The sequence below is a fragment of the Phyllostomus discolor genome, chromosome 3, assembly GCF_004126475.2.
Source record: "Phyllostomus discolor isolate MPI-MPIP mPhyDis1 chromosome 3, mPhyDis1.pri.v3, whole genome shotgun sequence".
NCBI classification, from domain to species: domain Eukaryota; kingdom Metazoa; phylum Chordata; class Mammalia; order Chiroptera; family Phyllostomidae; genus Phyllostomus; species Phyllostomus discolor.
This window is the reverse complement of record NC_040905.2, coordinates 123,836,463-123,861,136: the sequence shown is the minus strand read 5'-3', so window position 1 is coordinate 123,861,136 and position 24,674 is coordinate 123,836,463. Positions and strand designations below refer to the sequence as shown.

At 43.2% G+C, this 24,674-nt stretch overlaps 1 protein-coding gene and 1 pseudogene across 1 annotated transcript in view; both read left to right on the top strand.

Moving 5' to 3' along the window:
* LOC114504874 overlaps positions 1–3,039 on the top strand; it is an 86,537-nt pseudogene extending 83,498 nt beyond the window's left edge.
* Positions 2,805–24,674, top strand: part of METTL9 (methyltransferase like 9) — a 48,336-nt gene continuing 26,466 nt past the window's right edge. The window contains 4 exon segments of the mRNA XM_028512912.2: positions 2,805–3,092; positions 3,094–3,164; positions 3,166–3,202; positions 19,483–19,673. Coding sequence (XP_028368713.1) covers positions 3,039–3,092; positions 3,094–3,164; positions 3,166–3,202; positions 19,483–19,673 — 353 coding nt within the window. The 5' untranslated portion in view covers positions 2,805–3,038.

Genomic DNA, 24,674 nt, shown 5'->3' with positions numbered 1-24,674 from the left:
AATATGGGCCACACCTGCCCAGACCCATAATGGCAGCTGGATGGGAGTGGGTACTGGCCAGTTCCAGGATCTGCAGGCTGTCATCGAAGCAGGCATCACCCTCTACCGGTCGTCCCGAAACCCATACACCCTCCTAGCCAACTTCTCCCAACAGCAACATGTTTACCTGCCTTAATCTGAAGGATGCCTTCTCCTGCATTCCTGTGGCACCTTCTAGCCAACCCATTTTTGCCTTTGAATGGAAAGATCCGCACACAGTGGTCAAGACTCAGTTGACCTGGACTGAACTGCCCCAGGGTTTGAGAACTCCCCAACCTTATTTGGGGAAGCCCTAGCAGGAGACCTGAAGCCCCTCACTAAGGGGGGCCAGACCTGACAATTCTGCAGGTACATGGACAACCTCCTCCTGGTGGCCCATCCAGGAACTGTGCTGTGAGGGAATGCACACGCTGCTGAAGCACCTGGTTGAATTAAGGAAAGAACACCAGAAGCACATCCTGAACACACTCCTATTCTTCACATCAAGTTGCAGAGGGCACGCACTGTGTATCTGAAGTGCCCCCACAGCCGTCTGTGCAGTCCTCTGTCATGGCCCTTCACAGTGCTCCATCGGGTTCACCTGCCCCAGCAGCCTACGAGCTTCCTCGGGGTTCTGGTGCGTCACCCAGCACAACACTCAGCGACCAGGCTTGTCGGAAGTACTCACGGTATGATCAGGGGTGCGGACAGAAATGAAACCTTAGCTAAATTCTACCAAAAAACTGGACTTCCCTGGGCAGGACTTACTGCCACTAGCATTTCCTAGTTGGCAGGAGTCACCCCTTGGATCCACTACAACCGGACCAAAACAGCAGCAGATCCCGAGGACCCGAGAACTAGCCCTGCGCCTAGAATGCCCACTCTGAGGCACCGGAGGACGCCAGCCCAGTAAGAAGACACCAAGGAATGGACTCATTGTTTTGCAGGGTACCTGACTTTAATTGGCACCTTTGCAGGAGGCATTGGGAATTGGACTGGTGACTATGACCCCTGCGGAATAGAATCCCATGAAGCGGATCACCCTAGGAATAGTTTATCTCTGTTGTCTCTGCATTTGGTTTATGGTATGCTTTGCTTAACAAATGCAGCCCCTGTCTCAGCCCAGCCTGCAAATGTAATACCCCGGGCATAGGATTATGCTCAGCAGTAGAGTGGTCTCTGGCTATCTCCCAGGTCAGCTTTCAGCTCCTCCACTGACATGCCATTGGGTTGCGTTCAGCACAGCAATCCCTCTGTACTTGGGGAGGGAAGGTATACCGGACTGGAGTGATATCCAGGACCATAGGGATACCAGACCTGGAGGTGTCAGGCGTATGGGACCCTGCATTCTCTGGACCTTGGTCCAGCACCTGGGGCCACAGTGACTCGTAGGGCAGCCGGCAAAGTGTTAGCTCTCCAATGGTACCAACACCAGTATCAGCAGTTGCAACCCTCCCAAGGACCTCAGCCATATAGCCAGGTATATAGTGATGCTAAAGGGATAGAAAACACCTTATAGCATCAAGGGGGGAATGTGACAGGACATAGCTGAGCAGTAGCTATTCTTAGGTAGGAGCTGACCAGCAGCCATTCCCAGATAAGCAGTTATCTCAAGGTCGTACACTAACCCCGGTTTTAGCAGCTGCACTCCTTCCGCTCCTCCTTCTGCCTGTGTAACAAGCATATAAAGGAAACTCCAGCTTGAGCTCATTGCTCAGAATTTGGGGTTTCTCCTCTGAGCCCGCATGCATAATAAAGGATCGTGCTTGGCCATCTCTCCAAGTGTGAGGTATTTTCCGCAACTCTAGTGCAGTTAAATTGAAACCATTTTCTAATAAACCTAGGAGGATGTTAGCGTTAGGGAATCCATGAACTGTGTCACTCCTTAGTTGCACGCTGGGTAGCAGCAGAATTCAGGCACAGGAACACGGAAAACCCTTCAGTTTTGAAAGGTTGCTAGGTCTCCCCGAGCTATAAAGGATCAAAGAAACATCCGGGGTAAATACTGCTCCCAGAACTTAGTTCGACTTAAGAGTGTTGTGCTCAACTTCCGTCTGTTAGTTGCAGCCGGAGACACTAATTTGGGGTCTCCATTTTTGGACAGGATCAACAGTACATTGAAACATCACTTGCAGATGCCCCAGTTGAAGCAGCTCCCAACAAAGGCAGCGCTTTTACTGATACCTCTTAGAAGCCGGTTGTAAATGGTCTGGCTTGGGGGACCAGGTGGAGTGGTATCCTTTCCCCAATTCCTGTCTGGTTTGCAGCCCTGGCAAATAAGGATGGACACCCCTGGGTCTGGCTTGTGGGCTCCTAATGTAAATACGAAGCCACGTAGCTGAGCCAGTAACAGCTAACAACTGGCAGCGTCAGTCTCCAAGACTGGGTCTGAGGGTTGGGAGAGAGGAGACTCCGCTCCATAGGCCGAGCCGATTTGCACAACCAGGTGAAAGTCGATCGGAGTTGGGGATGAGCAGCCCAGAGGTAACCACTAAGGCAAGGAAAGACCAGAAGTCCTGCCTGGTAGCACCACCTTAGACGGACCGGGAGATTTCAGTTACCCTCTTCGGAAGGGATCGCACCTGCCCTAAAAAAAATTAAAACGACCCCCCCCCCCACCCCCCACCCACATTTCCCGGAGTACAGGAGGAGACCGAGTACGTGGCAGCGCTCCAGGAGAGTGCGCGCTCCCCTTGTTCCGCTTCCCCCGCCCGTCCGGCTGTCTGATTGGGCGGAAAGGACGCGTCCCCGGCAGTACGCGCTCCCCTGCTTGTTTGTGCTTCGGCTGAAACTCGCGCCGGCGGCTGCGGCCGTTCCGTGGCAGGAAAGGAAAGAGAGGCGGGAAGGCTGCGCGCAGCCGCCCCTCTACTCTCCCGCCTCAGGCCCCGGCCCGCAGGGGCTAAATGGACAAGTAGGACAAGATGTCTCGAGCCCGGGCGGCGGCGGCAGCCCGAGCGGAGGCGCGTCCTGCTCCTCACCTCGGCCGCCGGCAGTGATCGGACTCAGCGGCCGCTGCCCTGATGAGACTATTGGCGGGCTGGCTGTGCCTCAGCCTGGCGTCCGTGTGGCTGGCGCCGGAGGATGTGGACGCTGCGGAGCCCGCTCAACCCGATCCTGTACGTGAACATGACGAGCGCCCCGGTGGGCCGGCGGCGCCAGCGGCGGCAGGAAGGAAAACCACCAGGTACCGTCCTGGCCCGCGGGGCGGGGGCGTGGCGGCCGGGCCTTGCGGCGCTTGGCGGCCATTGTGAGGGGCCGTGGCCTCGGCCCAGCGAAAAGTTTCCCTGCCGGACGCTCGGCGGAGGGTGCCTTTCGTTCTCTCCCCGGCTGCTGAGATCCCTTGTATCCCCGCCGCAGGCCGAACGTGGGCGCCCCCAGACCCCGCATTGTTCCCGGCGCCCCAGGCGGTTGCTGCAGACTCTCGACCATCTCGGCCCCCAGCGGTGGGCACTCGTTTGGCACCAGGTCTGAGTATAAACGAGCAGACCGAGCCCGTCACGTCGCACACTCTCCATACCCCCGAAGAGCCGGCCTCTCTATTTGTCTGGTTGAACCTGTGATCATACAAAGGGTCACACAGAATGTAACAGTGCCTTGCCACTCAACTCTCCACGCGTATTCGGGTATCATTTGTCCGAAGCACAAACTATTTGACAGGCCCTTGCACCCACCCCACCCAGCTTCCGCCTCCTACCTGAGAGAACAACTCCAAACTGGGGTGTTGTCTGACCAGAAAGATGTGGTGGGAACGGAGGAGATGGAAGCTTTTACTGGCAGGTTTACGTAGTGGGGCCGGCTTGGCCACTTAGCTTTGTGCTGTTCAAAGAAATATGTGCAGGCCAGCTGTGGAATTAAGGGTGAGAGATATTTCATGTTTGACCGTACTGTAATTTACAGTTTACATTCATTGAAGAGGCTTTTGACCTCTGCCAGAGTGTTGGCTCGTAATAGCTAGCATTTATAGTAGTTTGCCTTTCCAGAGAGCAGAATCCAATTCTTAGTCCCCATTTTGTGTCTCATTATTTTCATAGATTTATCATTTTCCTATGTTGCTTTTCTCGTTATGTATGCCAGGTGTTCAGTGAGTTTACACTTAGATTGATTTCATGCGTTTTAATGATAATAAAGAATTATCTAAGGAGGTAAAAGAATTTACTTAGAAAAGTAGCATTTAGTTCTTACATAGGAAATATTTACACTGGCCATTTTTTCTACGTTTAAAGGAAATCATAAATTTCCATAATCCTTTTATATATATATATTTTAAGGTTTATTTATTTATTTTTAGAGAGGGAAGTGAGGGAGATAGAGAGAAACATCAGTGTGCCGTTGCTGGGGGTTATGGCCTGCAACCCAGGCAATGTACCCTGGCTGGGAATCGAACCTGGACACTTTGGTTCACAGCCGTGCGCTCAATCCACTGAGCTATGCCAGCCAGGGCAAATTTCTGTAATCTTTTTGGTAATCCCACAGCTATTGCAATTTGTTAGGTAATAACACTTATGATACTGTGAGGAGTGTGCATAAAGCTATGTGGGTGATCTTAAGTTGTAAATGACATTCTTTGCTATGGATTAATTACTCACACTAGTCATTTTTAGATAAACAACTCTGAAGTAGTGTAGTGATAATGTACAATTGCCAAAATGTCACATTTCCATATGGACACAGTGGTGTAAATGAATTAAGAAGTCATTTTCAGCAGGTGGTAGAACATGGTTCTGGGTAGGGTAAAAAGGAGGCTTATTTCCGTTGAAGTGAAATTATGGGTGAGTGAGTCTCTTAGCTGTAGATGTTCTAACACTTGTGACTACCTCTTCTGCAGCACACTTAATATGTCTTCAATGCTCATAAAGTTGGGCATATTTTAAAAATTGAAAAACTGTAAACTCTTTGATTTTTATGGAACCTGGGTAGAATTATAGCTGTAGATACAGCCTTAGAATATCTCCTAACAGAGGTTACTTTCTGATGGTATATGTTTTTAAAGCTGCATCTGTCAGATTCTAAGGAAAATTAATACTGGTTTCAGATATCTCATTTACTTCATTATGCTTCGGGGATATTTAGGTGTGTATGTTTATGTGAATGTGTTTGTGTGTGGGTGTATGTGTGCTTTGTGTGTGTTTCAACCAGTTGCACTAATAATTTGGTAGTTAATTTCTCCAAGGTGAAGACTAATTTGGTGATTTCGAAATAGTTAGAGGGAGATACATCTCTTTTCCTTAGAATAATCAATCCAGACATTTTGAGATGATATAGTCACATTATGAAAGTGTCCACAAATAAGGTTAAAATGGGCAAAAGAAATGTGTATAGAAACCACAGTGAGGTTAGGTAAAATAGGAGACTGTCTTCTTTGCTTTATATGGGGTGGGGCAAAAGTAGGTTTATAATTGTGAGTATGGGGAACAGTTTATTTTTCTATTATTATTTATTAATAATTGTATTCTGTACAAACATCTGTAACCTACTTTTGCCCCAACCTGTATTCCAGGATCTTGGATTTGCTTTACAAACTTTGTTGCTTGTGAAATAGCAACTCTAATGGTTCCCCTCACCCCATCAAATTAATAGTTTTCCACAAGGTCTGGTGTTCAGTTGAGTATGTGGGTTCCATAGCCAGACACATCTGATTCTTTTGGAGTTGCATGAAAATAGGATTATGGATTTGATTGCCCTATACTTAGCACAGCTTTCCTTATGGTTATTTTATTAAGAAGTTATGGTGGAAGATTCTATGGTTAAAATAATTCTCCACCACTTTGGCACTTGGGCAATGTCTATTCATTAACAATTGCTATTTAGTAACTATAGCCTACAGATGCAAGCTTCCTTTGAGCTAAACCAGCTTTAAAACTATTGTAGTAGCACCATTTTTGTAACTTGGTTTGGTGTGCTGGCTTCAAAACTAAGATTCTGTTTCACTTTGGAAAAGAGAAGCGGGATCAGCTTTTAGAGCAGGGATGTATTTGGTGGGCTGTTGCGGCCACCGACCGGCAGTGACCTCGGAACGCTGCAGATGGCTTGTCGAAACATGAGAAAAACATACACAGAGACAACTGAGTCCTGTGGAGAAACAGGGACGAAATGGCCACTCTCTAGTGGGGATTGCCTCGTTCCCCCACCCGAGCAGGCTTTTATTGTGTTCATTTGCATAAGAATTCAGGTAAAGCTCATTGCTCATTGCCAGGAAGTAAGGATCGAACAACAGATAACAAGGAGCTCTGAGGGCCTATTTTGAGTCAGGGTCAAAGAGCTGTAAAACTTTAAGGAACAGAGTTACTTCTTCCTTGGACCCTTATCATTCAGTTGAGAGCATTCTAAACAAAGCAGGTTTCACAGGATTTTACATATTCTTTCTTAGGCCTGATCACCAGGGGAACCCGCCCTTTCCAGCACAGAGCGGCACCACCCTGTCATTGTTTCAGGCTTAGGTGGAGCAAGGGAACTAAGGCAACCAAGAGATAAGGAAATTTTCTCACAGACAATGAAGACTCAGGCTTTGTCAAAGCTGAGGGGCAAGGGTCCATCACCCCCTTTTGCTGTAGCCCTCAAAGTCCTTCCTTGGGGGCCTCCCATGTGATCGTGCCTGTCTTAGGTCATTCCCCCCTTGGGGAATCTTACCTGTCATTGGCTAACCAACCTAGCATTGGGGGCCAGTTATAGATGAAGCAAAAGGAGCAGAAGCAGTGCTCCTGCCAGGGAGATAAGCCTATCTCCTTGGTGGCTTATGGTTCCAAGGTTGTTCCCTCAGCCTTAGCCTTGGTGGGGGTTACAGCTTCTGATATCAGGCAGGGCGGTTCCTAACAGTGGGCCAAATTGGGTTCACTGACTTTTTTTGTACAGCATGTGAAGTAAATTACATGTTTAAGTAGTTGCAAAAAATTGCATTATTTTGTAACGTGAAAATTTCTTATATGAAATTCAGATTTCAGTGTCAACAAAACAGTTTTGTTGGAACAGAGCCACCACATTCATTTGCCTGTTGTCTGTGAGTCCTTCCAGCCTATGTCAGCAGAGTAATAGTTGCTACTTGGTGACCTGCAAACCTGAAATATTTACTATCTGGTCCTTTACAGCATTTTCTCCAGAGAAAAATTTAGATTTCTTAATCAGCACATTCTTAATCTCAGTTTCAAGGTGGGTAGATTGATGCATTGGGGAGAGATAATTTATGTTATTTTTCTGTATTGGCAGACTTGGGCCTTCAAAAGAAAGTAGCAACAAAAACTTTGGATCTAGTCTTTTCTATGCATTATACCTAGTACTTTACATTGATGCAACTATTGAAACTTGAAAGAACTCGTAGGCCTCACTAACTAGGTTCCCGGTAATAACAGTCATTCAATAGCATCTTAATTGGTGTAATGAAAAAAGAATTGTTACAGAACTCCCTAGAAACAAGACAGGACATTTTCTCCAGATGATTTACTGCATGGCTTTTTACAAGCACAAGCAACATTCAGTATCTGCAGTTATTAAGGTGTAACCTCCAATTGCATGTGTCTGTTTGAATTATTTTTTTACCTTCTTATATAAGCTCGGGACTGTGCTATGCCACAAGTGATGATGGATTAAAGATAGAATTACTATATGTGGGGTTTTTTTCCCAAATGGAAAAATACTTGGACAGCACAGCCAGAGGTCAGAGGTTGTGCTAAAGGACAGATTTGGTCTCCTGACTCCCCATTTATCTGTGGAGGTGGACTGAAGTTGGGCATGAGTTAACAGTGCTCAAGGCAGTCAGCCAAACAGATGGACTCGTGTCTTCCTCTGAACTACCTTCGAGAGTCTGGAGGCCTTTGCAGCTGAATACTAGAGATTTTGAAGAGTTCTTTCCTTATAACCTGTGCTGAAACCCTAAACAAGTGCTTGCTTCAGTTTCCTGGAACTGAACTGCTATTTCTCTCCTTCTGTATATACCAGGGGCCTTTATGTGCCCTAGGAGACCTTCAAAAGCCAACTCTGTAGAGATATTGACCTCAAAACACTATCTGAGATTTGTGAGTTAAACAAGGACGGTAACTTCCAGTAAAAGACTGTTGTTTAGACCCTATGAAGCTTTGTTCACACCTCAGGATTATAAAATACTAACAGTATTTGAAATGAAGGTGGACAATTATTTATGAAATCAAAGCTGAAGCAACTTAATCTAATCTGTATAAATTGTTCCCGTGCATGGATGTGAGGGTACCTTGTTACTTCACACATTAAAATCTCAGCTAAAGAGCTTATTGGGTTGGTTTGTATCATTAGAAAAATAATGAGTGGTTTGCCTGTTTATGCCTGTGCTGTGTTTAGATGCATGAAGGTGTCATTGGTGAAATGTGTGCACTGATTTGGTTGCACTGCAGAAACTTAGAATGTAGCTTTTGAATCTTTAGCTGTCAAGGTCAGTGTCATTGGGCTTGATCTGACTACTCCCTGTAGTAGAAAAGATTCTGTGTTCATGGGCCCCATCAGTGGAGCCATTCTGATGGTTTTTAGTGGCCCTGAATGTCTCAGGTCTTTGGTTGCTTACTGCTTTTAAGAATGACTGTGTGCCCAGACCCACAGTGTGGTTTTTAGGCATTCCCTTGAACTTTAGTTTTCTCTGACCAAATTTGTGGATCTTGGACAGCAAGTTCCCAGGAAGAAAATCTGCAGTTATTGGGCTACTGTTGTGTTGTGTGCACTTTAAATATATTATCCCTTCTAATCCTCATGACAACTCTGGGAAGTAAGTGGTTCACCCCCCACTTTACAGATAGAAGGTTGAAGCTAAGAGAGATGAGACGTGATCAAAAGTATAGTTCATCTATGGCAGAGTTGGGTTTTGAGCCCTGGTCTATCTCCTTTTTTCCCTGCTAGTTCACAATACCACTCCAGGGAAACCTGTGAAATAGGCTGCCTTCTCAATAGGAGATGGCCCCTACTTCTGTGGTCCTCTGTATGGATGGTGAATTATGTAGAGGTGTGCCAAAACACTAGTCAAGAGTTATTTGCAGTTTGAGTTAAACAAGGGTGGGACAACTGTTCCAAATACTGGCATTCATCCAGTTTGTATGCTTTTCATCAAGTTTAATATGGGGCGGGGGAAAGACCTTACCTGTGGTGTTTTTTTTTTTTTTTCTGTCACCAACTAATTCTTCAGTTCTCTGATATCAACTAGATGTCCTATACTAATGACTGGAGTTAGTGTCAGTTCACATGTTTAAGGGCTCAGTCCCACAAGATTGCCCTCACTTTAGATGCTCGCTGCCAGTCATGGTCCACTTGGCTACAAATTCTGAGATTCCCCTCAGGTTAGATAATTTGCTGGAAAGACTCACATAGAGTTTAAGATAACACTTTACTTGTGTTTACTGGTTTATTATAAAGGATACAACTCAGGTACTGCCAAAGAGGAGGAGACACAGAGGGCCAGGGTTAGGGGTGGGGACTAACACAGACCTTTCATGCCCTCTCCCGGTGCACCACCCTCCCAGCACATCAGTGTGTTCAGCAGCATGTATGCCCAGAATCCTATTGTTTAAGAGTTTTATGAAAGCTTCATGATTAGGTGTGATTTAATTCACTGGCCTTTAGTTATTGAACTCAGTCTTCAGCCCCTCACCCCTTTCTGAAGGTATGAGCTGGGCTGAAAGTTTCACTCTCTATCTATTTAGCTTACAGAAGTTATTCTTATCACTCAAGAGGTTTTAGGGACTCTGTGCCTAGAACTGAGGATAAAGGCCAAATATTTACTTATTATATCACATTACCAAAAATCAGGAAGTTGTTTTTTAAAATAATTTTCTAGTTCTGCTAATGTGCTCAAGTCCTTTATATTTGGAATAAAAGACTGTTATATCATACAACTCATATTTGACTGATTGAGGAACTCCAAAAAATAATTTCAAAAAAGTTTTATCTATATCCTTCAGTCTGATAAGAAAAGATAATTTTATAGGAATATTGCATTTCTGCTTTGAAAGAATGATTCACCCATTCAAGATTATGTAAAGAGTAGGAGATGCTCATGGACATAATGCAGTCTTTAAGAGAGGACCTAATACTCCATTACTTTGATTAATGTCACCCAATATATGTGCAGACCTTCTGTCATGTACTGATTTGGCTGTTTATTGTTTGGCTAATTATTTGCATCTTTGCAGTCTTGTGCTGTCATTTTTAGAAGATGTATGTTTAGTTATCACATCCTACTTTATACTTGGCATCAGCAGATGATTGCATTACTCTGGGTTGATTAGTTTGGTATTCAAAAGATTTACTTATTCTTTAGATTAAACAAAATTTGAGTGGGCTTTAAAGGAAGATGCTAATATGAGGCATTTTCATGTACTGTGGTCTTCAGCTGGAGTCCAGCCTGGTACATAGTCCTTCCAATGTGAAAATTTAACAGGCATAATACTTTGATCTTATCTGTGCACCTTTGTCTTTGTGGTCTTTGAGGAGCACACATTCAAAGAATTCATCTGCTTGAAAGTGCACATGAACCCACAAACAGGTCACCTTTTGCTGTGAGCTCATTGCACCTTTTCATTGAAGCTGGGTTGCCTCAGAGGCAACTTCAGGGAGATTGCCAAGGGTTGCAGTGGCTCCCTGGATGATGCTCTCTAGTCAGCATCTTACCTTAAGGGCAAGGTGGCTGCTCATTTAAGGCCTGAAGGTCCTGGGCAAGATCATAACCCATTACTTGTTTTCACTTTGTTTCTGATTCTCCCTCTGGACCCTAAATTCCCTAGACCACTGGTAAGTTTAGATAGTTAAGAAACACTACCAGAAGTCAGAACAATGATATATTCTCAGTAAACCCATCTACGGTTCTTAAGCAGTGGTGATTTTGGCTCTCAGGGACGTTGGCAATGTCTGGAACATTTTGGCTTGTCACAACTAGGGGAGTGCTACTAGTATCTGATGGGTAGATGCCAGGGCTGCTGCTAAACATCCTGCAGTGCACAGGACAGCCTAATGACAAAGATTATCCAGGCCCAGATGTCAGTAGTGTTGAGAAACCTTGTTCTATAATAATTTACTTGCTATCTAGATCAGGTTATCTTTTCTGTAAATAAATCCAGTCCAGTTTAATTGGGCAGAAGAAGCCTGCTTTTCTTTTGTGAAAGTGAATCTTAAGCAGACACGCTGGGTAGAGGTGAAGAGAAGCGTCTTTTAAGAAACTGCTTTTAAAAGAAGCTTCTTATAAAACAACAACATCTGTTGAACAGGAACTTAAATCAGCTGGAGTTGCTCAGGGACCCCAGGCTTCCCATTATTCAGAAGTAAATGGGGTGCCTGGTAAAAAGTAGGTGCTCAGTCAGTGTCCTCCTTTTTGCTTGTTCATGGTAATACAATTTGTGGTGGGTGGATAGATTTAACCACTGTTTGCAGAACTGGATTCAAGAAAGGCCTTGCAAAACCCTTGGAGATTTAAAAGTTGACAGAAGCCCAGTGACAGCTGGTTTATCCTTAGGTTCCCTCCAGGATTTGCTAGACACTCCAAATTCTGTTAGACTGCCCATGCTTTTTTAAAAAGAGATTATTTATTTATTATTTATTTTTAGAGAGAGGGGAAGGAAAGGAGAAAGGGAGAGGAACATCAGTGTGTAGTTGCCTCTCACATACCCCACATTGGCAACCTAGGCATGTGCCCTGACTGGGAATTGAGCCCCTTTTGGTTCACAGACCCATGCTCATCCAACTGAGCTACCCCAGCCAGAGCAGGGTGCCTATAATTTTTAGCAATTCATTTGATGAACATTTATTATTATTCTGAATCTGTGCCAGGTGCTGAAGTCAATCATCATCCTTATTTTATGAAACTTTAGGTCTGCCTTGGAAAGTTGACACTGAATATGCAAGTAATTAGCTGTTCAGTTTACTGGTCCTAAATGTCACTGAAGAGACATATGGGCTATATGAGAGGGTATTAGAATGGGCGGGGGGCAACCAAGTCTAGAAGTTCAAGGGAAACATAGTTGAAGAAACATTTAGGCACAGGTCAAGTTAACCAGGTGAAGAGGGAATGAGTTGGGGTGGTAAGAAGTGTAGAGGACAGAGCAAATACCATGTGAGACAGCTGTGGGAAAGGAGCCTTCCAGAAAGAAGTGTAGGGTCTTGTGACATAGGGGCCAGGTGTTAATGGGTTGGTAGGGACTCATGAGATGAGGCTGTGGCAGAATGGACAAATTGCATAGTGCCTCATAAGCCAGACTGAGCATTTTGGATTTTATCCTGAGACTTCTGTAAACTAGGAAAGTGACATGATCAGATTTGCACTAAAAAGTTGCATTTTTAAAGAACTTTGCTTGATCACTTAAAAGTTCAAACCACTTTTAATTTCTGGAACATCAGAATCTAGATTTGTGTGTATTTAAAAAAAACAGATTTAGGCCCTGGCTGGTGTAGCTCAGTGGATCGAGCACAAGCCTGGAAATCAGAGGGTCGCTGATTCGATTCCCAGTCAGGGCCACATGCCTAGGTTGCAGGCCAGTTCCCTAGTTGAGGGGCACATGAGAGGCAACCACACGTTGCTGTTTCTCTCCCTCTCTTTCTCCTTCCCCCTCCCCTCTCTCTAAAAATAAATAAAATCTTAAAAAAACAAGACTCAACTTTAAAAAAAATTTAAAAAACAGCTTTGTTGAGATATACTTCATGTACCATAAAATCCATTCTTTTAAAATATCCAATTTATTGGTTTTTAGTAGTGCGTGTTCAGAGTTGTGCCACCATCACAACTCTAACTTCAGAATATTTCCATCACTTCAAAAAGAAACCCACTAGCAGACAACTTCCCATGGTTTCCTCCCATCACCCCTTAGTACTCACAATCTAATTTCTGTCTCTGGATCTTTCTATTTTAGATAATTCATGTAAATGAAATTGTATAGTTTGTGGCCTTTTGTGACTGGATTATTTCACTTAGCATAATGTTTTCAAAGTTTATCCATGTTGTTGCATGAATCTGTCTTTCCTTTTTATGGCAGAATAGTATATATACTCTTATATCTATTCATTAGTTGATGGTCATTTGGGTTTTTACCACATTTTGGTGATTATGAAGAATGCTGCCATGGAGTTAACAGTTTGTTATCATGCAAATAGTCAGGAGAAACATGGACTTTCAACCTTTATCTTTAAAGAGAGGGCTTTGGTCTTTATTCTGTATACATTTTGTTCAGTAAGCCATTTCTTTTCTAAAAGATGTGCGTGGCAGTAAAGGTTCAACCCGTGTATTAATGTTGATGAGTTGAGAGAAATACTGTTAAAAATGTGGGTTTTTCTTTTAGCATTTGAAAACAATGCTTGCAGTTAACATTGCCACGTATTGCTTAGTTTTACAAGTCAGAGTCCATTGTCGTTCCAGTTTTCCACTTACAAATGGATGCCAAAGAATTCTTAGCCCTTTGGTTTCACCTGAATGACTTCTAGTCCACATTAATATAATGTACCTGATTGCCTGTTACCAAGGAGATGACTTTCATCTTGATTAGTAACTTCAGAGAATGAAAAATAAATGTCAGAGTGGCATTAGTATTACAGAGTTCAGAATGTGCATTAGGAGGTCACAAGTATTAAAAAATGGTTTATGACCTGCACGGGGCATACCTTGAGGTATAGTGAGTATTAAGAACTAGTTAATGATTAAGGATGAACATTTTTAGATGAAGGAAAAAGTATAAGCAGTGAATGTAAGAAGCTTCAGAGCTTGTCATATACTTGTAAAAATAAAATTAGTCTTTAGGTTCAAGCAGTTTTGGTAGCAATGTTTAAATGATAAATTAAAACAAATCAATCAACAATTGGAAGGATTTGGTTTATCTAGTTTAGGGTACAGGATTTGTATAAAGATTAGTCAATCTTTGAAATTTTAATGTACCTGTTTGCTTATTTTGTACTGGTTTATAACTACGCAAGATTTTACCCACATTTAGTAAGCTTAGGATGACTAGAAAATTGGTCTACCAATAGTGTCAGTGGTTGTGGGACACCTACTGCTGATACAGAGTCATATTTGTTAAGGGGAAACAAGTTGCTTTTGGCTCCTTACTGGGAAAAATTGATTTTTTTAAGAAAATAATTGATTAATAGTAACTGACTGGCTGTATGGTTTCATCATTGTACTTCATGGGCTTAGTCTTTTTTTAAGAATTGTATTTTACTCATTATGCTATTATAGTCATCCTGATTTTTACCCCTTTGCCCCCTCAACCCAGTACCCCCCACTCCCTCAGACAATCCCCACACCATTTTTCATGTCCATGGGTCATACATTTAAGTTCTTTGGCTACTCCATTTCCTATACTATATGTTACATTCCCCTGGCTATTCTGTAACTACCTATTTATACTTCTTAATCCCCTCACCTCTTTATCCATTCCCCCAAATGCCCCTCCCATCTGGCAACCATCAAAACACCCTCCATATCTATGATTCTGACTCTGTTCTTTGCTTAGTTTGTTTTTTAGATTCAATTATTGATAGATATGTATTTTTGCCATTTTATTGTTCATAGTTTTGATCTTTTCCTGAAATAAGTCCCTTTAACATTTCATATGATAATGGTTTGGTGATGATGGACTCCTTTAATTTTTTTTCTTGTCTAGGAAGCTCTTTATCTGCCCTTTGATTACAAATGATAGCTTTGCTGGGTAGAGCAATCTTGGCTGTAGGTCCCTGCTTTTTATGACTTTGAATATTTCTTGCCAATCCCTTCTAGCCTGAAAGGTTTCTTTTTTTAAGAAAGATTTTATTTTTTTTTAGACAGAGGGGGAAGGAGGGACAAAGGGAGAGGAAAATCAATGTGTGGTTGCCTCTCCTGCACCTCCTACCAAGGACCTGGCCTGCAAGTGAGGCATGTTGCCTGACTGGGAATCAAAGCAGTGGCCCTTTGGTTCACAGGCCAGTACCCAGTCCATTTAGCCACACCAGCCAGGGCCAAAGTTTCTTTTGAGAAATCATCTGACAGTCTTAGGAGAAATCCCCTGTAGGTAACTAACTACTTTGTTCTTGCTGTTTTTAAGGTTCTCTCTTTATCTTTATAAGCTTTGGCATTTTAATTATGATGTGTCTTGGAGGGGACCTCTTTGCATCCATCTTGTTTGGGACCCTCTCAGCTTCCTAGACCTGAATGTCTACTTCCTTCACCAAATTAGGGAAGTTTTCTTTCAACATTTTTTCCAATAGATTTCCAGTTTTTTGCTCTTTCTCTTCTCCTTCTGGCACCCCTATGATGTGAATGTTGGACCTCTTGAAGTTATCCCAGAGGCTATTTATACTGTCCTCATTTTTTTTGGATTCTTTTTTCTTGTTGTTCTGATTGGTTGTTATTTGCTTCCTTATGTTCCAAATCATTGATTTGATTCTCTGCTTCATCCACTCTCTGTTGTTTCCCTGTAAATTGTTCTTTATTTAAATGAATGTGTCCTTTGTTTCTGACTGGATCTTTTTTATGCTGTTGAGGTCCTTACTAAGTTCCTTGAGCATCCTTATAACCAGTATTTTGAACTCTGCATCTGACAGATTGCTTATCTCTATTTCATTTAGCTCTTTTTCTGGAGTTTTGATCTGTTTTATTTGTTTGTTTGTTTGTGCCATGTTTCTTTGTCTCCTCATTTTGACAGCCTCCCTGTGTTTGTTTCTGTGTATTATATTAGGTCAAGCTGCTTTGACTCCATGTCTTGGTAGTGTGGTCTAATATAGTAGGTGTCCTGTAGGGTTTAGTGACACACCCTCCCCTTTCACCCAAACTGGGTATTCAAGGTATGCCCTCTTTATGGGCTGAGTATACTCTTCTCTTTCAGTTGAGCCTTGGTTGCTGTTGGCAGATCAGTAGGAGGGATTACCCAGGCCAGTCAGCTGCAAGGACCAGCTGTGACCTCTTACCACCAACCTGCACCTTCTGTGGAGAAAGAGCTGTACAGGGGCAGAGTGGTGGTGCTCCAGCATGGTCTGTCGCTGTCCACTGGGTATGCTGGCTCTGGGGTTTCCCAAGTGGTACAGGCCAAGGTCAGCCCCGCCCCTTGTTTTGCTCAGGGCTGCCCTTCCTGAGCTATAAAGCAATCTGAGATGGCTGCTACTTGTGCTGGGCTTAGAGATTCCCAGGCAAAGCCAGGCTGTGAACCTAGGCTGGCTGCTGCCGGTGCTGGACCTGGGGCTCACTAAGGCCAGCTGTTGTTTGTTTGAGAGGATTTAGGAAGTTGTGAAGCTTGAGCCAAGACCATTTTCCTTTTCCATTCATATGGCTTAGGTGGGCCTGTAAGTTGGGTGATGTGGAATCCCTGGGGATCTCCAGGGCAGGTCAAACAGTGTTAGGCAGGCTGAAGGAGTCTCGGATATGGCACCAGTTTGCTGGTCCTGTGGCTCTGTGTGGGGAGGGTTTAGATAAAGAATAATGGCCTCAACTCACCTTGATGCCAGACACTTCAGTTTCTCCCTGTATGTCCGTGATGCCTTTCAAGCTGCTACCCTGGTGCTGGAGCTCAGAGGGAGTGAGTCTGAGTAGGTCAGTCCATGTGTGGTTTCTTTAAGAGGAACTGCTTGGGGCTCCAGAAGTTTCCTCCACTGACTCAATCCCTGCTGGGTTTTGTAGCCAGAAGTTTTGGGGACTCATTTTTCTGGCACTGGATCCCAGGGCTTGGGGGGGGGCCTGGTGTGGGACTGGGACTCCTCACTCTGGAGATATCCCTCCCGAATTTTTATCCACCACACGTGTCTGTGGGATCAGACTGCTCTCCGTCTGTGCCTCTCCTACCAGTCTGGATGGATGTAGTTTCTTTAATTCCATAGTTGTCAGACTTCTATTCGACTAGATTTCTAATAGTTCTGAGTGATAGTTATTTTATATTTTAGTTTTAATTTTGATGTGGTTTTGTGAAGATGTGAGTCCCATCTGCCTACACTGCCATCTTGACTGGGCTTACTCTTATTTATCAGGCAGTGTTACAGGGAGCTTATTGCTGTTATTGTTGGGTTCTCCTGTGGTTTGGCTCCTATAATGAAGATTTGCCTGAATTATCATGTTTAATCCTCTCAGTAGCAGGATAGAAACTAGTAACATTTCTAGTCTACAAGTGAGTGAATAGGGGCTCAGAGATTAAGTGACTTGTCTGAGCTCACACAAGAATGTCAGAGCCAGAACATTAATTGTGGGGCTGACAGTACAGCTGATGTACCTTTCAGTCTACTTTCTTTCCCCTTTCTCTGGTTCACTGTACCTAAATGGAAATGGAAAACATTTATTGTGGAAGATTAAATTTCTCTCACAGTGAAGGTTCTTGAATTTTGTTCTAAAATGTGTATTCTGGTTATAGCCTATTTCTAGAAATCCGGTTCTTAGCATATTATCACTTTGTCTTCTGATTGATTGCAGTATGACCTTAGGTAACTTCTTAATTTTTCTCAAGTGCAGTTTGCCCTGTATGTAAGAATGTTATATGACCTGATAAAGCACACCTCAGTATTTTAAAGGTCTGTATATAGTTTATAGGAAGACAGGCAGCTTAATCTGGTCGCTGGAGTGTTAAATTTTACTGCTTATTCTGACATTTATTTATTTGGTGGTTTTGAGTTAAATCATTGCATTATATGACTTTTGTTTTTTTAACCTAAAAACAAGGTTAATAATGCTGTTTATGGCCCTTTTCTTAAGGTTTTTGTTGTTGTTAAGATTTTATTTATTTGCGTTTAGACAGAGGAGAAGGGAGGAAGAAAGAAAGGGAGAGAAACATCAATGTGTGGTTGTCTCTAGCATGCCCCGTACCGGGGAACCTGGCCTGCAGCCCAGGCATGTGTCCTGACTGGGAATCAAACCAGCGACCCTTGGGTTCACAGGCCAACGCTTTGTCCACTGAGTGACACCAGCCAGGGCTGGTTATAGCCTTCTTATGTTGCATCTTAGTGAAGGAGAGGCCAGCAGAGCTTTCCTATATCTGAAGGTCCATAGGGCACTGTGACTGAGTATTGGGCTAGGGTCAGATCACCTGGAATGTCCTTGGCTCTGTCACGTACTAAGCTGCGTAATTTGAATGCCTCTCCCCCATCCCCACTCTCTTCCTACTTCAAGGGTTACAAGACTTAAATGAGAAATTACCTATGAAGAAGTGTTTTATACTTTATAGGTATGAATATAAGGGAGGATGATTATCCTCAAAGTGCTATTGTTACAGAACACAACAAGGGGGGCCTGGGATGATATACTATTATTGAAAGAAGGCCCCGGGTCCGTTATGTCTGCTGCCAGAGGAAAGATGTCTCTCAATGTCAGAGATTCGTGAAAAGGAAAGGAAATGTTTATTTAATGCTATACAGACTTAAAGTAGTGACCTAATGTCTTCACCAAAATCCCAAAGTCCCTTAAAACACCCTCAAACAGACACAGTCCTTCCTTCCTTCCCCCTTTGCCCAGTCCAGAGTACCATATCTCAGGAAAGGAAATAGAAGTCCATGGCTCAGGCAGTCCTCTGGTTCTTCCCAGTTAGACCTCCATCTCGACTGGGAGACCTCCCTGGGTTCCCGGCACCCTCAGCTGAGTCGCCAGGATCTCTGCTAAAACCAGGTGGTAGTTCCCCCTTCTAAAGCTGTGGGGGTCCCCACTCTGGCACAGGCACGTGGTCTTCTCTCCCAGGGCCACGGGAGTCTTCACTCTGCTAAAGCTGTGTGGTTCTCTCTCCAATGGCCGTGATCTTCTCTGCACCTCCACAGCCACATGGTTCTCTCTCTCTCAGGGCTGCACATGGTTCTCCTCCTCAGGGCTGCGCATGGTTCGTCTCCAATGGCTGGCTACACATGGCTCTTCTTCTCAGGGCTGCGCATGACTCTCCTCCTCAATGGCCGCCAAATCTGGGTTTTAAATCCCCGTGGCCAATCTTCCTCTGCAGCCTCATTTCCGACTCCTCCCACACTCGGCTTCACATGCCAGAACTCGTGTCCTTCCAGCTTTACTGGGCTGCCATCATGAGTCTGGGCAGGCGTGGCCCCATGTCCTGGAGCCAATCGTCTCTGAACTCCCATGCAGGCGCTGTAACGCAGGGGACCCGCCCCCCCCCCCCCCCAGTTACATCTGGGTGGGGAAGTTACTTCCATTCCCCTGGCTTAGAGCTGATCACAGCTACTTAACATATCTGTGCAACCAGTCAAAGGTTATAGATATGCCAAACGACCACGCCAGAGCTTAGCTGCAAGGCTGTTGCTATGCTAAACAGCTCTCAATGGCCCTGCTCCATTTGTCCCTTCCCCCAACCCACACCCTGGGCGGGGGGGGATGGAGACATCCCAAAATCTCCTGGACACCTTAAGTTTTGGACCCCATTTCAAATGCCTATTTGGGGCCCCCCCCTCTTGGCTGCACCCTGTAACACTATGAGATTATAATATTTGGAAATCTTAGATTTAACTCAGTCTTCTGTGTTTGTTTTTGGACTTCTCAGATAACACTTGAGTTGTATGTTTTCATTTTTCTTCTTCTTTTTTTTTTTTTTTTAGTGGTATGTGTGCAACAGAGAGAAACTATGTGAATCACTCCAGGCTGTGTTTGTTCAGAGTTACCTCGATCAAGGAACACAGATCTTCTTAAACAACAGCATTGAGAAGTCGGGCTGGCTGTTCATACAATTATACCACTCCTTTGTGTCATCTGTTTTTAGTCTGTTTATGTCTAGAACATCTATCAATGGGTAAGTGAATCTTGGATTTTTTTTTAACCCATAGGTTTAAAAAAGGAAAATGTAAAATAAAAGAAATCTCGTTCTGGACGTTGACTATCTCGGCTGTGACAACACTTAACTTCTAGAGCAGAGGTAGCAAACACAAGGCCTGTGGGCCAAATCTGGTCCTCCACCTTGTTTCTACCTGGCAGCAGTGCTGAGTTATCTAACTGTTAAGGAGTAGTTACATTTATACAGTCCTAAGATTACATTTGGCCCTTTGAAGGCAACTGCGAGGCTGGTGTGGTCTCCCCAATGAAAATGAGTTCAACACCCCTGTGCTAGAGGAAATCTTTGGTGGTAGATCCAGTGTCTTAGCTGTCTGTGCTTAGGCTTTTTAAGTTCACCATAACTTGATAAATAGCCTCATTAATCTTAGTCTGCATTTCTCTGATGGGAAGTACTTAGAGCAATGCTTCCCAACTTTGATGTCTGTAGGAATCACCAGAGGATCTGGTTAAAATGCAGATTCAGAGTCAGTGGGATTAGGGTGGGGCCCAAGATTCTGCATTTTAAACAGGTGATACTGTTGCTGCTGCTGATTTAGCAGAGGGAGTAGCAAGATACTTGACCCCAAACCCTTAACAGAGATGGACTGAGGAGTAAGGTCCCAGGAGCAAATTTTGGGAGGATCTATTTCAACCCAGCAGTGGGTAATGGCTTGTTTTGAGTGAAGACTCCTGTATCTGTTCTTAGATGTCTAGGCTCACCAGACTTTTATAAACTTACTATGGAATTCTTTATCCCTTGAGTGGTTCTCTCACTGAAATCTATGGAAAAAGCTCTAGGAATATTTTTTATCTCTTAGCCACATTTTCAAGCATCCCAAGGCCCAAGAATCCAGAATGCCAAAGAGGAAAGCAGCAGGACTCAGTACTTTACAAGCCTGTTGGGACCACTAAAAGCCACTGGTTTGGAGCCAGTGTCTACTGAATGTCTGTATCCCCAGTTTGTCATTTGTTCCTTAAATATATTTTCCGGTACTATGAGCCATTTCTCAAGATTTCTTACTTGATTTTTTTCATTGCTTATGTGAAATTGGTTAAAGTTTGCTTCAGCAAACAGTTATTTTTGTGTTGGTAGTTGAATTTATACAACTCAGTCTGATATTTTGTTTCTAAAATTGGCTGTATTGAATTTCTGCCCTATTCCATTTATTTTTTATTGAACAGCAGGCAAGTCACTGTAGCAATGATTTTTAACCTTTTTGGGGCTCTATACCTCTTTGAAAGCAATAAAAAGTAGGAACCCTTTCTTCATGGTCCTTACATTTAACATTTTGCATAAAATTCAGGGAGATTTCAAACTCTGAGCTACTTGCCCCTATCTCTACCCCATTGGACCCTGTTTAAAATTCTCTGCTGGGGAATTGCACAGTTTATTCAAAGAGAGGCAGTACAGTTAATAAATCCCTTTTGGCTTTCCTTGTCTATAGCTCTCCACCTTTTTTTTTTTTTTTTTAACCTTTATCTCCTCTCCACCTCCCCCACCCAACAAAAACAAAAACATCTCTTGTCCTGTGTCCTTATTCTCAGCTGAAAGCTTACTTTTGAGCCCATTGGCACATTCATGGCAGTGATAGATTATTACCATGAATGAGCATCTCTTACAGATGTAATTACTACGGCATCTTCTTGAAGTAAGATGGTAAGATGCTTATTAGACTTGCTATGTGATGGAAGGGAAAGGCTAAGTAAGGGCATACTTGATAGGTGTTTTGGCATTTATTTTATAAGGAGGATATTTTAAGGAGACATACCTGCTCTGCAGACTCTGAATCTGGAAGGAACTTAGATTGTGGCCAGAGAATCTAGGATGGTGATTCAACACTTGAAAAAAAATCACATGGACATCACTAACTTTGGTAATTAAAGGCAAATTAGAGAGTCAGACCTCTCCATGGTATATGTTTGCTGGAAGCTTTGTATTGAGGTAGGTCAGTGTCTTAGCATTTTAAGTGAGATAGTTCTTCATTGTGTGGGACTCTCCCACACATTGCAGGAAATCTGACTTTTCTGGTCTTGCCCACTAAGCCATTGTGACTACCGCATACTCTCCTACCTACTACCAATGACTCTTAGAGAACAAAGTTGGTCTTGGCAGAGAAACACTGGGCTCAATGAATTTTGATTTATTTTTTGACAGTTTTAATCTTTTTGTGGAGCCTCAGTTGGTCACGGTCTTTGGAAGCAGGACAGTGCTTCTCTCTCTGGTGCCTTGAGATGTAGACCAGTGAGATGACCTCCTGAGCTCTGACCTCAGATGACCTCTAACTCTAGAATTTTATGATGATCCTGTCAAGGTTTGTTACATCCCAAGGAGATGGCTAGGGAAGCATGTTATTTTATAACTGGAAAACTTGAAGCCAAAGAATTATTTTGCAACTGACTTTTGGTCCTATGACAAGTTAGCACCAACACTTGCCACATGCATCTCTAGCCATGCTGCCTATGACTTTGTAACCTCCTTGCTCTGACTTATGCCTATGTGAAACTTTGTATAGCTTTTTCGGTGAGTCTAGTTCCTTTTACTCAGGTTGGCTTTCTATAGCCTGTTTTCCCACATGAACATACAGACAAGTGGGTCTTGAAAACAACTTGTCTTTCCAAGATAAAATTTTCTCTGGTTAGCAGTTATTGTGAACTGCATCATGTTTCCTCTCTGAGTCTCCCAGCCCTACCTTTTTAACATTTCTCTGGGTTGGGAGATTTACTGTTAATACATTATTAGATTTGGTTAAACTCTCCTATGGCATTCATTAGTGGGCAAAGTGGAGGAGAAGTTTGTTATATGAACTCCATAGTTAAAATTTTTTCCTGAAACTGGTCTTATCAGGAGCACCAAGTTGCACACATCTTTCTAGTCCCTGTATAACAAATGTATTGTACCTTAGAATTATTACCAGAAAATGGCAGTCCAGTGCAGATTTTCCTGCCATTTCCTAGACCAGTGGTTTTCAGACTAGTTCCCAGGGTCCGAGGAGGAAGCTCCCAGGAAGCTCTCAGGAATACAGAAAGGCCTTCCATGGGTAGGCACACCTCCAAGGCTCCAATCCAGCAGGAGCTCCCTGTGTCATTCTGTACTTAAAGAAATGTGAGAGTCTGTGCTATAGACAAATGATTTAAGAGCTCGAAAACCTGTCCTAAATGGGAGTGCAATCATTTCCACATGATGCTTCTGTGAGACTTTGTATGACCTCTACCTTCTTTTCCAGGGGTCCTCTTCGATTTCCCTTTTAACTCTTCTCAGTCTCTATTTTTCAAAGGCATCCATATGTTTGAGTGTTTTTAAACAAAATATATTTTATTTGTGCTACTATAGTTGTCCCAATTTTCCTCCCTCCAACCAGATACTCCCATTCCCTCAGGTCATCCCTACACTGTTGTCCATGTCTATAGGTCATGCAATAAGTTCTTGGTTACTATATTCCCTGTGCTATACTTTACATCCCTATGACTATTCTGTAACAACCAATTTGTACTTCTTAACCCCTTCACCTTTTTTGCCTATCCCTCTAACCCATCTGGCAACCATGAAAACATTCTTTGTATGTATGATTCTGTTTCTGTTCTACTAGTTTGTTTATTTTGTGTTTTATATTCAACTGTTAATATGAATGTATTGCCATTTCATTGTTTGTGTTTTTGATCTTAAAGAAGACCCTTTAACATTTCATATAACACTTGTTTGGTGGTAATGGATTCCTTTAGCTTTTTCCTGTAGGGGAAGCTCTTTATCTGCCCTTCCATTCTAAATGATGACGTTGCTGGGTAGAGTAATCTTGATTGTAGGTCCTTGCTTTTCATGACTTTGAATATGTCTTGCCAATCCCTTCAAGCCTGCACAGTTTCTTTTTAGAAATTGGCTGACAGTCTTATGGGAGCTCCCTTGTAGGTAACTAGCTTCTTTTCTCTTGCTGCTTTGAAAATTTTCTCTTTATTTTTAAGCTTTTGCATTTTAATTATGATGTGTCTTGGTGTGGGCCTCTTTGGGTTCATCTTGTTTGGACTCTGTGCTTCCTGGACTTGCATGTCTATTTTCTTCATCAAATTAGGGGAATTTTCTTTCATTATTTTTTCAAATAGGTTTTCAGTTTCTTGTTCTCTTCTCCTTCCAATATGCCATGATACGAATGTTGGTATGCTTGAAGTTGTCCTAGAAGCTCTTTAACACTATCCTTATTTTTTTGGATTTTTTTTTCTTCTTGCTGTACTGATTGGGTGTTTTTTGCCTCCTTATATTCCAGATTGCTTAGTGAGATTTGATTCTTGGCTTCATCCATGCTACTGTTCATTCCCTGTAGATTGTTCTTTATTTCTTTTTTTTTTTTAAGATTTTCACTTTTCTTTTTCTTTTTAAGATTTCATTTATTTATTTTTAGAGAGGGAAGGGAGGGAGAAAGAGAGAGAGAGAAACATCAATGTGCGGTTGCTGGGGGTCATGGCCTGTAACCCAGGCATGTACCCTGACTGGGAATCGAACCTGCGACACTTTGGTTCGCAGCCTGTGCTCAATCCACTGAGCCACGCCAGCCAGGGCTGATTGTTCTTTATTTCAATTAGTGTGCCCTTCTTTTCTGACTGGATCTTTTTTGTGATGTTGAGGTCCTTACCAAGTTCTTTGAGCATCCTTATAACCAGTGTTTTGAACTCTGCATCTGATAGATTGTGTATCTCCATTTTGCTTAGTTATTTTTCTGGAGTTTTGTTCTGTTTTTTCATTTGGACCAGGTTTCTTTGTCTTCTTATTTAGAGAGCTTCCCTGTGTTGGTTTCTATGTATTAGGTAGAGTTGCTACAACTCTTGGGGGTGCCTGGGTGAGGCTAAGCTGTGAACCAAGGCTAGCTGCTGCTAGTGCCAGGCCTGGGACAACTTAGCAAGAGGTACAGGGCTCACTGAGACCAGATGTTGCTTGTTTTGTACAATTTAGACAAATCTGAAGCATGAGCCAAGACAAACCATTTGTATGGAA